The 15,100-nt window shown below is 38.8% G+C and overlaps 1 protein-coding gene across 1 annotated transcript in view; it reads right to left on the bottom strand.

The window, feature by feature from the left end:
* Positions 1-15,100, bottom strand: part of naa15 (N-alpha-acetyltransferase 15, NatA auxiliary subunit) — a 103,987-nt gene that overhangs the window by 70,702 nt on the left and 18,185 nt on the right. Inside the window, exons 3-4 of the mRNA XM_033020563.1 lie at positions 7,189-7,293; positions 6,260-6,417 (exon numbers count right to left, since the gene is read on the bottom strand). Of these exons, the coding sequence (XP_032876454.1) occupies positions 6,260-6,417; positions 7,189-7,293 (263 nt within the window). The remainder of the gene's footprint in view (positions 1-6,259; positions 6,418-7,188; positions 7,294-15,100) is intronic.

Raw genomic sequence — 15,100 nt, 5'->3', positions numbered from 1 at the left:
GAGAGGGAGGGGGAGAGAGAGAGAGGGAGAGAGAGGGGGGGAGAGGAGAGAGAGGGGGGGAGAGAGAGAGAGAGAGAGGGGGGGGGAGAGAGAGAGAGTGGGGAGAGAGAGAGAGACGGGGGGAGAGAGAGAGGGAGAGAGAGGGGAGGAGGGGGAGAGAGAGGGAAGAGAGAGAGAGGGGGGGAGAGAGAGAGAGAGAGAGAGAGGGGGGGGGAGAGAGAGAGAGGGGGGGGCGGGAGAGGAGAGAGAGAGAGAGAGAAGAGAGAGAGGGGGGGGAGAGAGAGAGCGGGGGGAGAGAGAGAGAGAGGCGGGAGAGAGAGGGGAGAGAGTGAGAGAGGGGGTAGAGAGAGAGAGAGGGGGTAGAGAGCGGGAGAGAGAGAGAGAGAGAGGGAGGGGGAGTAGAGAGAGAGAGGGGGGGGGAGGGGGGGAGAGAGACTCTCTCTCTCTCTCTATATATATATATATCTATATATATCTATATATATATCTATATCTATATCTATATCTATATCTATATCTATATATATAGGAAAGGTTTCACCAGGAGGGTACCAAGACAGGCACACAGACACAGACACACAATGTGAATGGTCACAGTCATTTTCTCAGAGTAAGGGAGTCCAGAACAATAGGGCATACAGTGCCCTCCATAATGTTTGGTGCAAAGACACATCTATTTATTTATTTGCCTCTGTACTCCACAATTTGAGATTTGTAATGGGAAAAAACCCACATGTGGTTAAAGTTGACATTGTCACATTTTAATAAAGGCCATTTTTACACATTTTGGTTTAACCATGTAGAAATTACAGCAATGTTTATACATAGTCCCCCCATTTCAGGGCACCATAATGTTTGGGACACAGCAGTGTCATGTGAATGAAAGTAGTCGTGTTTTTATTATTTTGCGCATTATCCTTTGCATGCAATGACTGCTTGAAGTCTGTGATTCATGGACATCACCTGTTGCTGGGTGTCTTCTCTGGTGATGCTCTGCCAGGCCTGTATTGCAGCCATCTTTAGCTTTTGTTTTGGGGGCTAGTCACCTTCAGTTTTCTCTTCAGGATATAAAAGGCATGCTCAATTGGGTTCAGATCGGGTGATTGAGACTTGCCCACTCAAGAATTGACCCCATTTTAGCTTTGAAAAACTCCTTTGTTGCTTTTGCGGTATGTTTGGGATCATTAGGGTCGTTGCAAGCCGGCAGCCCTGTCAGCAGCGTGTCCGTTTTTTCTACTTTTTTTGATTTTTTAGTATGTTTTAATATATGGTTTTGATGTTTCTCCACGAGAGGCGACTTTTTCCATGTCGCCTCCCCCGTGGCCTAACAGCAAGGATCGGTGCGGCCTTTCCCGGAGACGCGCCTGGGGCTTCAGCGGCGGGTGCAGCGCGGACGCTCGGCGTGGAGTGGGCGAGCCCTCGCTGGGGCTCGCCTGAGGGGAGCGCTCCGTTCGCTGGCCCGCGGCAGCCTGAAGAGCTCCAGCTGGCATGGCTTCCGCAGCCTGGGATCCCTCGTGGAGGACCCGGGGGAAGAAGAAGCTCCGAATGCCGGCCTGCGGCCAACTTCTACCGCTGGCGTGGCATGGACTTGCCATCAGGAGCGGGGTCCCTCGCCGGGGACCCCTGGAGGGGAGTTTCGACTGCCGGCCCTGCAGTCTGCAGTGCTTCTGGCTGCGACGCGAACTTTAAATCTCCGACCGCCGGCCTGCGACCTACACCAACTTGAAGCCGCGGTCTCCGGTGGGGGAGGCACCGTTTCAGGACTTACCTGGACTTTTTACCTTGTCTGCACATCTGGACGCCCTCGGCGACGGCTGCGGAGGGTTGAGGTCCCAATCACGGGGGAAAATGGAGGAGGACTGGCCAAATTTTGTGCCTTCCACCATAGTGAGGAATGCTGTGGTGGATGTTTGTGTTAAATTTTTAGTGTGTTTTTGTGTGTTCTTTTTTATTGTACCGCTGCTGGCAAATTCATTTCACTTGCACTTTATGTGCAATGTGACAAATAAAATTGATTGATTGATTGTCTTACTGTAGAATGAACTGCCGGCCAATTAGTTTTGAGGCATTTGTTTGAACTCGAGCAGATAAAATGCGTCTATACACTTCAGAATTCATTATGCTACTACCACCAGCAGTAGTATCATCAATGAAGATAAGTGAGTCAGTACCTTCAGCAGCCTTATATACCCAGGCCATAACACCCCCACCACCATGTTTCACAGATGAGGTGGTATGCTTTGGATCTTGGGCAGTTCCTTCTCTCCTCCATACTTTGTTTTTGCCATCACTCTGATACAAGTTAATCTTCGTCTCATCTGTCCACAAGACCTTTTTCCAGAACTGTGGTTGCTTTCTTAAGTACTTAAGTAAATCCAAAGGGTTTCTACAGCTATATTAATAGCAAAAGGATAACGAGGGATAAAATTGGTCCATTAGAGAGTCAGAGTGGACAGCTATCTGCAAAGCCAAAAGAGATGGGGGAGATATTGAACAATTTCTTTTCTTCGGTATTCACCAAGGAGAAGGATATTGAATTATGTGAGGTAAGGGAACCAAGTAGAGTAGCTATGGAAACTATGAGATTCAAAGAAGAGGAAGTACGGACACTTTTGAGAAATATAAAAGTGGATAAGTCTCCAGGTCTGGACAGGATATTCCCTAGGAAATTGAGGGAAGTTAGTGTAGAAATAGCAGGGGCTATGACAGAAATATTTCAAATGTCATTAGAAACGGGAATAGTACCGGAGGATTGGCGTACTGCGCATGTTGTTCCATTGTTTAAAAAGGGGTCTAAGAGTAAACCTAGCAATTATAGACCTGTTAGTTTGACGTCAGTGGTGGGCAAATTAATGGAAAGGATACTTAGAGATAATATATATAAGCATCTGGATAAACAGGGTCTGATTAGGAACAGTCAACATGGATTTGTGCCTGGAAGGTCATGTTTGACTAATCTTCTTGAATTTTTTGAAGAGGTTACTCAGGAAATTGATGAGGGTAAAGCAGTGGATGTTGTTTATATGGACTTCAGTAAGGCCTTTGACAAGGTTCCTCACGGAAGGTTGGTTAAGAAGGTTCAATGGTTGGGTATTAATGGTGGAGTAGCAAGATGGATTCAACAGTGGCTGAATGGGAGATGCCAGAGAGTAATGGTGGATGGTTGTTTGTCAGGTTGGAGGCCAGTGACTAGTGGGGTGCCACAGGGATCTGTGTTGGGTCCACTGTTGTTTGTCATGTACATCAATGATCTGGATGATGGTGTGGTAAATTGGATTAGTAAGTATGCAGATGATACTAAGATAGGTGGGGTTGTGAAGTAGATTTTGAAAGTCTTCAGAGAGATTTATGCCAGTTGGAAGAGTGGGCTGAAAGATGGCAGATGGAGTTTAATGCTGATAAGTGTGAGGTGCTACATCTTGGCAGGACAAATCAAATAGGACGTACATGGTAAATGGTAGGGAATTGAAGAATGCAGGTGAACAGAGGGATCTGGGAATAACTGTGCACAGTTCCCTGAAAGTGGAATCTCATGTAGATAGGGTGGTAAAGAAAGCTTTTGGTGTGCTGGCCTTTATAAATCAGAGCATTGAGTATAGAAGTTGGGATGTAATGTTAAAATTGTACAAGGCATTGGTGAGGCCAATTCTGGAGTATGGTGTACAATTTTGGTTGCCTAATTATAGGAAGGATGTCAACAAAATAGAGAGAGTACAGAGGAGATTTACTAGAATGTTGCCTGGGTTTCAGCAACTAAGTTACAGAGAAAGGTTGAACAAGTTAGGGCTTTATTCTTTGGAGCGCAGAAGGTTAAGGGGGGACTTGATAGAGGTCTTTAAAATGATGAGAGGGATAGACAAAGTTGACGTGGATAAGCTTTTCCCACTGAGAGTAGGAAAGATTCAAACAAGGGGACATGACTTGAGAATTAAGGGACAGATGTTTAGGGGTAACATGAGGGGGAACTTCTTTACTCAGAGAGTGGTGGCTGTGTGGAATGAGCTTCCATTGAAGGTGGTGGAGGCAGGTTCGTTTTTATCATTCAAAAATAAATTGGATAGTTATATGGACGGGAAAGGAATGGAGGGTTATGGTCTGAGCGCAGGTATATGGAACTAGGGGAGAATACGTGTTCGGCACGGACTAGAATGGTCGAGATGGCCTGTTTCCGTGCTGTAATTTTTATATGGTTCTTAGCAAACCAATCTGGCCATCCTATTTTTGCAGCTAACCAGTGCAGTGTAGCCTCTGTATTTCTGTTCATGACGTCTTCTGTGGACAGTGGCCATTTACAAATCCACACCTGACTCCTGAAGAGTATTTCTGATCTGTTGGACAGGTGTTTGGGAATTTTTCTTTATTATAGAGAGAATTCTTCTGTCAGCTGTGGAGGTCTTCCTTGGCCTGCCAGTCCCTTTGCGATTAGTAAGCTTTTATTTTTAATTCTCAGTCACATAATGGCTTCTTTAACTTTCATTAGCACAACTTTGGTCCTCATGTTGAGAAACAGCAATAAAAGTCTCCAAAGGTGATGGAAAGACTAGGGGCTGCGAGCTCTTATACCTGCATTAAGGAGGCAATTAAACACACCTGGGCAATTACAAACACCTGTGAAGCCATGTGTCCCAAACAATATAGTGCCCTGAAATGGGGGGGGACTATATAGAAACACAGTTGTAATTTCTACATGCTGAAACCAAAATGCATAAAAATGGCCTAAAAACGGACACGCTGCTGACAGGGCTGCCGGCTTGCAACGACCCTAATGATCCCAAACATACCGCTAAAGCAACAAAGGAGTTTTTCAAAGTTAAAACGGGGTCAATTCTTGAGTGGGCAAGTCTCAATCACCCGATCTGAACCCAATTCAGCATGCCTTTTATATCCTGAAGAGAAAACTGAATGTGACTAGCCCCCAAAACAAAAGCTAAAGATGGCTGCAATACAGGCCTGGCAGAGCATCACCAGAGAAGACACCCAGCAACTGGTGATGTCCATGAATCGTAGACTTCAAGCAGTCATTGCATGCAAAGGATAATGCGCAAAATAATAAAAACACGACTACTTTCATTCACATGACATTGCTGTGTCCCAAACATTATGGTGCCCTGAAATGGGGGGACTATGTATAAACATTGCTGTAATTCAGTGGTTCCCAACCTTTTTTTGGCCATGCCCCACCTAATCACCTCTAAAATCCTGATGCCCCCCCCCCCCCTTTTTACCCCAAAAAAATTATTTACTCAAAATAACATCTGAAACATAAACTACATATGTTTACCTGATGGAAAATCCAAAAAAATTAAAATCGAAAATTTGGACCCAAATTGCCCCCCTTAAAAATCAAATTGCCCCCCTGTGAGGCGTACGCCCCACATTGGGAACCACTGCTGTAATTTCTACATGGTGAAACCAAAATGTATAAAAATGGCCTTTATTAAAATCTGATGGTGTCAACTTTAACCACATGTGGTTTTTTCCCATTACAAATCTCAAATTGTGGGGTACAGAGGCAAATAAATAAATGACGAGTCTTTGTCCGATGGAGGGCACTGTAGATTTAAGGTGAATGGGGAAAGATTTAAAAGAGACCCGAGGCCCAATTTCTTCACAGAGGGTGATGCATATATGGAGCTAGTTGCCAGAGGAAGTGGGTACAATGCCAAAGTTTAAAAGACATTAGACAGGTACATCGATAGGAAAGGTTTGGAGGGATATGCGCCAAAAAGAAGCAGATGGGACGAGCTTAGTTAAAAAAAACAAGTTGGGCCAAATGGCCTGTTGATGTGTTGTACAACTCCAACACTAATAGTCTAAAAATGTCCTACATTCAAAAAGGCGTTCAGCTATGCTTTAGAGCCAAGATCACAAATGTGAAATCATGTTCCAAATCAACCTTCCAGAAAAGTGTAGAGGAAGGAAATTACATCAATCTGTTGCAGAAGCATTGATGACAAAAAGATCTTTATGTAACCATCAAAATCTAATGAACAAGAAATCAGATGAATTTTCATGGGCTATCCATGATCATATTGAATGGCGGTGCAGGCTCGAAGGGCCGAATGGCCTACTCCTGCACCTATTTTCTATGTTTCTATGTTTATATCGCTGTCATAACTCCCAGTGTCTGGCTTTTTGGATAAGAATTCACCATGTAGAATAGTTGAATTATGTTCAAAACAAAGCATATTCACAATGTGTCTCTCTCAAAAACAACCTAACACATGGTTATACAAAACAGGCTGGAAACAGTACTCACCCTGTAGCCCTCAAGGTCACGCATCTGAATTTGTAGAAGAGAAAGATCTCTCAAAATCTGAAGATTGTCTTTATCCCATTTCAGAGCATTCCGGTAGCATTTGATGGCTTCATCATACTTTTTGTCTGATCTTTGAAGTAGACCATACACATGCCAACCTGATTCAATGTCAAGAAAAATAAAAACTGCATTTTCCAGAAATTACTACCTTTAACTACATTGCAATTGGGCTTAGTCGGAATTTCAGCCACAGGATCCTTTTGAAGTTTTAAAAATTAACCATTACAACGATCCGTATCAGAAAAGCTGATGGTCACACATTTAAAAGATTCTATTAAAACAAATGAAACTGCATCCTATTACTGAAGTGAGACACTGAAGAGACAAACCCATTGTAACAGCGGTGACACTGGTTTGATAATCTAGATTGAAATCAACAATTTGTATCAACAAAAAGCAATGCTCACAATGATTTGCATTTATCAGCAGTTATTCCAACCACATCAGCATGCTGCAAGCAACAATTTGGAACTAACCACCAGCTCATTTCCCCACCACCACTTTTTCCTTGGTGAAACTGAGACAGTTATTGGGTTTAAACTGGGATGAAATTTGTTGGGGTAGTTCAAATTACATGAAAAATCTAAAGTGTATCACATAGAATATGCAAAATATTTAAAGTTACGTAGACATTCCCCATATAATGCCTTTGTCAGGATTGGATGGGTGGGGAAAAAGCCCAGCGCATTAGATACAAAATTTCCAATGTGAAGCTCTGGGCAAGCATTCAACCAAGAGAATAAAAGTAATTTGGCACTTCATCGCCCAAAAACGAATTTGAATCTGTGCCTGGCAAATAATTTGTGTATGCAACTCAATCAACTTTTTGCACCCTTTCATGCAATTTTACATTGATTTCAAAAGGATACAGACATGACTCTTCAGATCATTTCGAAGGCCTCGCCGCACATACTCGTATGCTTCTTCTTTCTTTCCCAAACAGTTTAGAGTCAAGCCTTTCATTGCCAAGGTCTCTGTAAACATAGAGGTGCACTTTTTTCGATTTGATAATATGAACACACTTGTACCATAGGTTGAAGTATATATTATCAATTTTCCCAGACCCAGTGAATTACTTTGGCACAGCTTAAGTTTTTTTTAAATACTTGTCTTTCCCAGGCAATCAGCCGCGTGCCAACCTTCTCTTGGGCATCTGGTTCAGTAAAATTCATTGTTGAATGATATCAAAACACAATATTAATTTTTCACCATTGTGAATCTACCACCCGAGGGTGGCCACTAGCAACTCAAATAACAAAGGAACACAAATACTTGCAGAATGCCTAATCAAATACAATTCAAATTTAAGTCTTCAAAACAGGGTTAGAATTACTATTATTAATTTTAACAAGACTGCTTTTTATGTTAGAACTCTTTAAAAAAATTGGAGAATTCAGAAGTGAAAGGCATTTCTTCAAGTGGCATTGAAGAAAGCTTTCTTCCAGTGGCAGTTGCTTACTTCAAACAGGTAAGGAAATGGGATTCTGGGGAAAAGAACAACATGTAGCAAAAAGACTGCCCAGATAGATAAATACCAATGTCAATTTCATGGTTTGATTGGTCTTGTTCTATTGCGTAATTTTATCTTATTCTATGTTATAGAACCATACTGGCAACAGGAAATTGTCTTTAGACTCAAATATGCTTTTTTAAAATCCATTTGATATTAACCTAATATATAAAGGCGGAAAATCATATTATCATCTCGGATCATGCGCCATTAACATTTAAGATAAAATTAAAAGATATATCTAATAAAACTACTACCTGGAGATTTAACCCTCAGATATTAAAGGACAATGACTGTTGTAAATATGTGATGGATCAGATTAAATTATTTTTTGAAACTAATGATAATCCTGAAACTTCTCCATCACTATTTTGGGACACATTTAAGGCATTCATGCGTGGCGCAATAATATCCGCACAAGCACATCTCAATAAAGAAAATCGAAAAATAGAACAAAATTTAGAAAATGAGATAAAACGTCTAGATAATGAAAATATAAAACAGCCTTCCAAAGAGTTAAGTAATAAAATTGCATCAGTAAAATATAGATTAAATAAAATATATTCTAATCAAGTGATTAAACTTTTTCAACAAACTAAGCAAGTGTATTTTGAATTTGGAGATAAGCCACAAAAATTACTAGCACGACAGCTTAGAAAATTAGAAGATGAGAAGATGATACACGGAATTAGATCTGAGTATGGAAATATATTAATTACTCCAAAAGATATTAATGATAGATTTTTACAATATTATAAAAATCTTTATTCGTCAAAACTAACAGGACAAACAGATAGTATGGAAATATTTTTACAAGAATGTCAAATCAATAGCTTAGATCAGGAAGGTAGAGAATTGTTAAATGCTGAAATAACAGTAAAAGATATTATAGAATCAATTAGTTCGCTTAAGAACGGAAAAGCAGCGGGCCCAGATGGCCTGAGTGCAGAATTTTATAAAAAATTTCAAGATCTGATTTCCCCAAGATTACAAATAATGTATAGATATGCATATGACCAAGGAAAATTACCAGAATCTTTAAATGAATCCACAATTACACTCATCCCTAAAGTAGATAAGGATTTGGAAGATCCTGGATCATATAGAGCGATTGCCCTTTTAAATACAGACCAAAAAATATTAACTAAGGTCTTATCTAGGAGATTAAGTTTAGTGATCTCTAAATTAATACATTATGATCAAACAGGTTTTATCCCAAAACGTTACTCATCCCATAATCTCAGACGTTTGTTTAATATTATATATTCAAAAAGAATACGAGATACGGAACTAGCGGTTATATCACTAGATGCAGAAAAAGCGTTTGATCAGGTGGAATGGATGTATTTATTTAATATAATGGAAAAGTTTCAATTGGGGGATAGATTTTGTAAATGGGTAAGAATTTTATACTCGAATCCTATGGCAAGAATTTTGACTAACCAAATTTTATCAGCCAAATTCAAACTCTCTAGGGGATGCAGACAGGGATGTCCGTTATCACCCTTATTGTTCGCATTGGTGATAGAACCATTGGCGGAAAAAATTAGATCTGAACCTGAAATATATGGCTATAATACTGATACAACAATTAATAAAATTTCTTTATATGCAGATGATGTTTTGATTTATATTACAAAACCGGAAATTAGTATTCCCAACCTGCTAAACATTATAACTAAGTTTGGTGCATTTTCTGGGTATAGGATTAATTGGGATAAAAGCGAGATTATGCCAATAACAGGAATAAATCTTAATACATTACATCAATACCCATTAAAAGTAGTTACAGACAAACTTAAATATTTAGGGATTAACGTAACTAAAACTCATAACTCATTAATAAAATCCAACTATCCTCAACTATTAGATAAACTTAGAAAAAATATTTTATATTGGAAAACACTGCCTATATCCATGATTGGTAGAATAAGTGCCATAAAGATGGTATTTCTACCGCAGTTGTTATATTTGTTTCAGGCTATTCCTTTTTTTCTTCCGAAAACTTTTTTTAAAAAAATTGATAATATTGTCAATAGCTTTATTTGGGATTATAAAAATCACAGAATAAATAAAAAACATCTATGCAAAGCTAAGATAAATGGAGGATTAGCACTTCCCAACTTTTTATATTATTTTTGGGCTGTTCAGATTAAGAATATGAATTTCTGGTGGGTAAATATGGATCATGAACCGACATGGTTAAATATAGAAAAGGAGGACTGTCTACCTTTCAATGTAGGTTCGATAATTTTTGCACCAACGGAAGTACAAAAAAAATATTATAAAGACAACCTAATAATATATAATAATAGACGTATTTGGAAACAAATAGTTAAGACTCTACACTTGGATAATCTCTCATTTAGATTACCAATTATGAATAATCCATCGTTTAAACCTGCTATATTAGATGGGGGGTTTAAACAATGGGATGATTTAGGAATTACAAGGATAGAACATCTGTATAGAAAGGAAAATTTCTTTTATTCCAGGAGTTACAAGATATTTATGGATTGTCTCCACAACATTTGTTTAGGTATTTACAAATTAGAGATTATATTAAATCCAATACACAAGATTATAAAAATAAAGAAGCAGGATTGTTAGATGAACTGTTTAATTTATATCCAAATACAGAAAAATTAATAGCCTATATATATAACATCATTTTGGATAAGGAGAATCCAATAACGGAAGTATATCGTCAAGCATGGGAAAATGAAATGGGATTGGCTATAACAAAAGAAAACTGGGAAGAAAGTCTACAACGAATACACCGGTGTTCATTAAACGCCAGACATATACTGATACAATTTAAAGTATTATATAGGTTACATTATTCGAAAACTAAATTAAATAGTATTTTTCCGAATCTCTCCGCTATTTGTGATAAGTGCAAGAAAGCAGAGGCAAATTTAATACATAGTTTCGTTACATGTCCAAAATTGAATTATTACTGGACAGAAATCTTTAAAGTTATTTCTGAAGTCATCAAAGTTAAATTGGACCCTAACCCAAAGCTAATAATATTTGGAATTCCGGATTTACATCTATCACTTACAGTAAATCAAAGAAATTTCTTTGATTACTGTTTAATAATTGGAAAAAAAATCATATTGAAATTTTGGAAGGGAACATTATCCCCCACAACCAAAATGTGGGCAACAGAGATGATGGAGACGTTACATCTGGAAAGAATTAGATTTGTCCTATTGGACAAGTATAATTCTTTTGAACAGATATGGTCTCCATATATACAGTATTTAGAGAAGTAGCTGTTCTTGGCAACACAGCTCGACGTGCACCCTGCGGGATTTGGTGAGAATAATTCATTTTTATATTGGAATTACATATATGTCTTTATTGATACTATCACTTGTAGTAGTGTTATTAATAATACATATTGTGGTTACTAAAAATGTTTTTTTTTTTTTTTTTTTTTTTTTTTCTTTTTTTTTTTCGTTTCTCTTTTCTTTCCTATATATAATCAAATTATTATTTAATCACTCTCTTAATGATTTATTCTTTCTCTATTCTTTCTCTATCATTATTTCTAAAAAAACAGTAGATAAGTATTACTAGTGTTTTACTTAATGCAAATTGAATTAATTTGATATAAAGTTGTTTGAAGCATTGTAATTGATTACCTTTAATAAAAAAATATATTACATAAAGGCGGAAAATGCACGTCTGTTCAATTCAACCAAATCAAACCACAAATACGTTATTACAGATTAAAATATTTCAGTTTCTTCTTGCTTCAGGGTGTAACAATATATGTAGGGTTCATGAAATAAAATCTGAGAATTAGCCAATGTCTTTAAATACCTCATCTTTAAAAGTTAGACTCCTTTGCATTAGATGAACAAATGTTAGACTCCTTTGCTAGATGAACAAATTCCTTTCACTTGTGAATTCTGCAATTTGTACAAATTCTCCAAATTCTCTCATGTTAAATTCCACTTAGCTTCTATTCATGATATCCTATGTCCACAAATAATTTGGCTATTTGTAAATTTAAAATGATTAAGATTTAGTCCTCAATTTAGAGAAATCCAGCATAAAGATGTTTGACACCTGGAAGTATGATGTTGTGGCGATCAGTGAAACATGGTTGCAGGAGGGCTGTGATTGGAAACTAAATATTCCAGGATTTTGTTGCTTCAGGTGTGATAGAATTGGAGGGGCAAGAGGTGGAGGTGTTGCATTGCTTATCAGGGAAGATATTACAGCAGTGCTTTGGCAGGATAGATTAGAGGGCTCGTGTAGGGAGGCTATTTGGGTGGAACTGAGAAATAGGAAAGGGGTAGCAACACTTATAGGGGTGTATTATAGACCGCCAAATGGGGAGCGAGAATTGGAAGAGCAAATATGTAAGGAGATTGCAGATATTAGTAGTAAGCACACGGTAGTGATTGTGGGAGATTTCAATTTTCCACACAGACTGGGAAACACATTCTGTAAATGGGCTGGATGGGTTGGAGTTTGTAAAATGTGTGCAGGATAGTTTTTTGCAGCAATACATAGAAGTACCTACTAGAGAAGGGGCGGTGCTGGACCTCCTGTTAGGAAATGAGACGGGTCAGGTGGCAGAGGTATGCGTTGGGGAACAGTTCAGGACCAGTGATCACAATACCATTAGTTTCAATATAATTATGGAGAGGGTCAGAACCGGACCTAGGGTTGTGATTTTTGATTGGAGAAAGGCTAACTTTGAGGAGATGCGAAAGGATTTAAAAGGAGTAAATTGGGACAGTTTGTTTTATGGGAAAGATGTGGAAGAGAAATGGAGGACATTTAAAGGTGAAATTTTAAGAGTACAGAATCTTTATGTCCCTGTTCGGTTGAAAAGAAATAGTAAAAATTGGAAAGAGCCATGGTTTTCAAGGGAAATTGGACACTTGGTTCGGAAAAAGAGAGAGATCTACAATAATTATAGGCAGCATGGAGTAAATGAGGTGCTTGAGGAGTATAAAGAATGTAAAAAGAATCTTAAGAAAGAAATTAGAAAAGCTAAAAGAAGATATGAGGTTGCTTTGGCAAGTAAGGTGAAAGTAAATCCAAAGGGTTTCTACAGCTATATTAATAGCAAAAGGATAATGAGGGATAAAATTGGTCCATTAGAGAGTCAAAGTGGACAGCTATCTGCAGAGCCAAAAGAGATGGGGGAGATATTGAACAATTTATTTTCTTCGGTATTCACCAAGGAGAAGGATATTGAATTATGTGAGGTAAGGGAAACAAATAGAGTAGCTATGGAAACTATGAGATTCAAAGAAGAGGAAGTACTGACACTTTTGAGAAATATAAAAGTGGATAAGTCTCCAGGTCCGGACAGGATATTCCCTAGGACATTGAGGGAAGTTAGTGTAGAAATAGCAGGGGCTATGACAGAAATATTTCAAATGTCATTAGAAACATGACATAGTACCGGAGGATTGGCGTGCTGCGCATGTTGTTCCATTGTTTAAAAAGGGGTCTAAGAGTAAACCTAGCAATTATAGACCTATTAGTTTGACGTCAGTGGTGGGCAAATTAATGGAAAGGATACTTAGAGATAATATATATAAACATCTGGATAAACAGGGTCTGATTAGGAACAGTCAACATGGATTTGTGCCTGGAAGGTCATGTTTGACTAATCTTCTTGAATTTTTTGAAGAGGTTACTCGGGAAATTGATGAGGGTAAAGCAGTGGATGTTGTATATATGGACTTCAGTAAGGCCTTTGACAAGGTTCCTCATGAAAGGTTGGTTAAGAAGGTTCAATGGTATTAATGGTGGAGTAGCAAGATGGATTCAACAGTGGCTGAATGGGAGATGCCAGAGAGTAATGGTGGATTGTTGTTTGTCAGGTTGGACGCCAGTGACTAGTGGGGTGCCACAGGGATCTGTGTTGGGTCCACTGTTGTTTGTCATGTACATCAATGATCTGGATGATGGTGTGGTAAATTGGATTAGTAAGTATGCAGATGATACTAAGATAGGTGGTGTTGTGGATAATGAAGTAGATTTTCAAAGTCTACAGAGAGATTTATGCCAGTTGGAAGAGTGGACTGAAAGATGGCAGATGGAGTTTAATGCTGATAAGTGTGAGGTGCTACATCTTGGCAGGACAAATCAAAATAGGACGTACATGGTAAATGGTAGAATATTGAAGAATGCAGGTGAACAGAGGGATCTGGGAATAACTGTGCACAGTTCCCTGAAAGTGGAGTCTCATGTAGATAGGGTGGTAAAGAAAGCTTTTGGTGTGCTGGCCTTTATAAATCAGAGCATTGAGTATAGAAGTTGGGATGTAATGTTAAAATTGTACAAGGCATTGGTGAGGCCAATTCTGGAGTATGGGGTACAATTTTGGTCGCCTAATTATAGGAAGGATGTCAACAAAATAGAGAGAGTACAGAGGAGATTTACTAGAATGTTTCCTGGGTTTCAGCAACTAAGTTACAGAGAAAGGTTGAACAAGTTAGGGCTTTATTCTTTGGAGCGCAGAAGGTTAAGGGGAGACTTGATAGAGGTCTTTAAAATGATGAGAGGGATAGACAGAGTTGACGTGGATAAGCTTTTCCCACTGAGAGTAGGGAAGATTCAAACAAGGGGACATGACTTGAGAATTAAGGGACAGAAGTTTAGGGGTAACATGAGGGGAACATCTTTACTCAGAGAGTGGTGGCTGTGTGGAATGAGCTTCCAGGGAAGGTGGTGGAGGCAGGTTCGTTTTTATCATTTAAAAATAAATTGGATAGTTATATGGACGGGAAAGGAATGGAGGGTTATGGTCTGAAGGCAGGTATATGGGACTAGGGGAGAATACGTGTTCGGCACGGACTAGAAGGGTCGAGATGGCCTGTTTCCGTGCTGTAATTGTTATATGTTATATGGTTATAAGCTGCCGAATAATCAATAAAATACCTTAAAATAATTAATAGATTTTATATAAAGGAGCACACTGAGAAGAGTAACATATTGTCAGCAGGGATACAACATTGGTTAACAGGTAACAGAGTTCAATGGTGAATGGCTGTTTATCAGACTAGGTGGTGTGGGGGAAGGGGGAGTGAATTCTCACACTTCCCAGGGATCTGTATCAGGGCCACTGTTTTTTTAAATCCATATTAATGACCTAGCGTTTTACTTGTAAACCACAACTTCCAAATGTGTGAAGAACACAAAACTTGGCAGAATTGTGATGTGGCTCCTGTGGCTTTTGAAGCAAAAGCAACAAAGAGAAGCAGGAGAAAGCACTGATTTGCTCTAGCCTGAGT

The sequence above is a fragment of the Amblyraja radiata genome, chromosome 1 (assembly GCF_010909765.2).
Source record: "Amblyraja radiata isolate CabotCenter1 chromosome 1, sAmbRad1.1.pri, whole genome shotgun sequence".
NCBI lineage: Eukaryota > Metazoa > Chordata > Chondrichthyes > Rajiformes > Rajidae > Amblyraja > Amblyraja radiata.
This window is presented reverse-complemented; position numbering and strand designations above follow the sequence as displayed.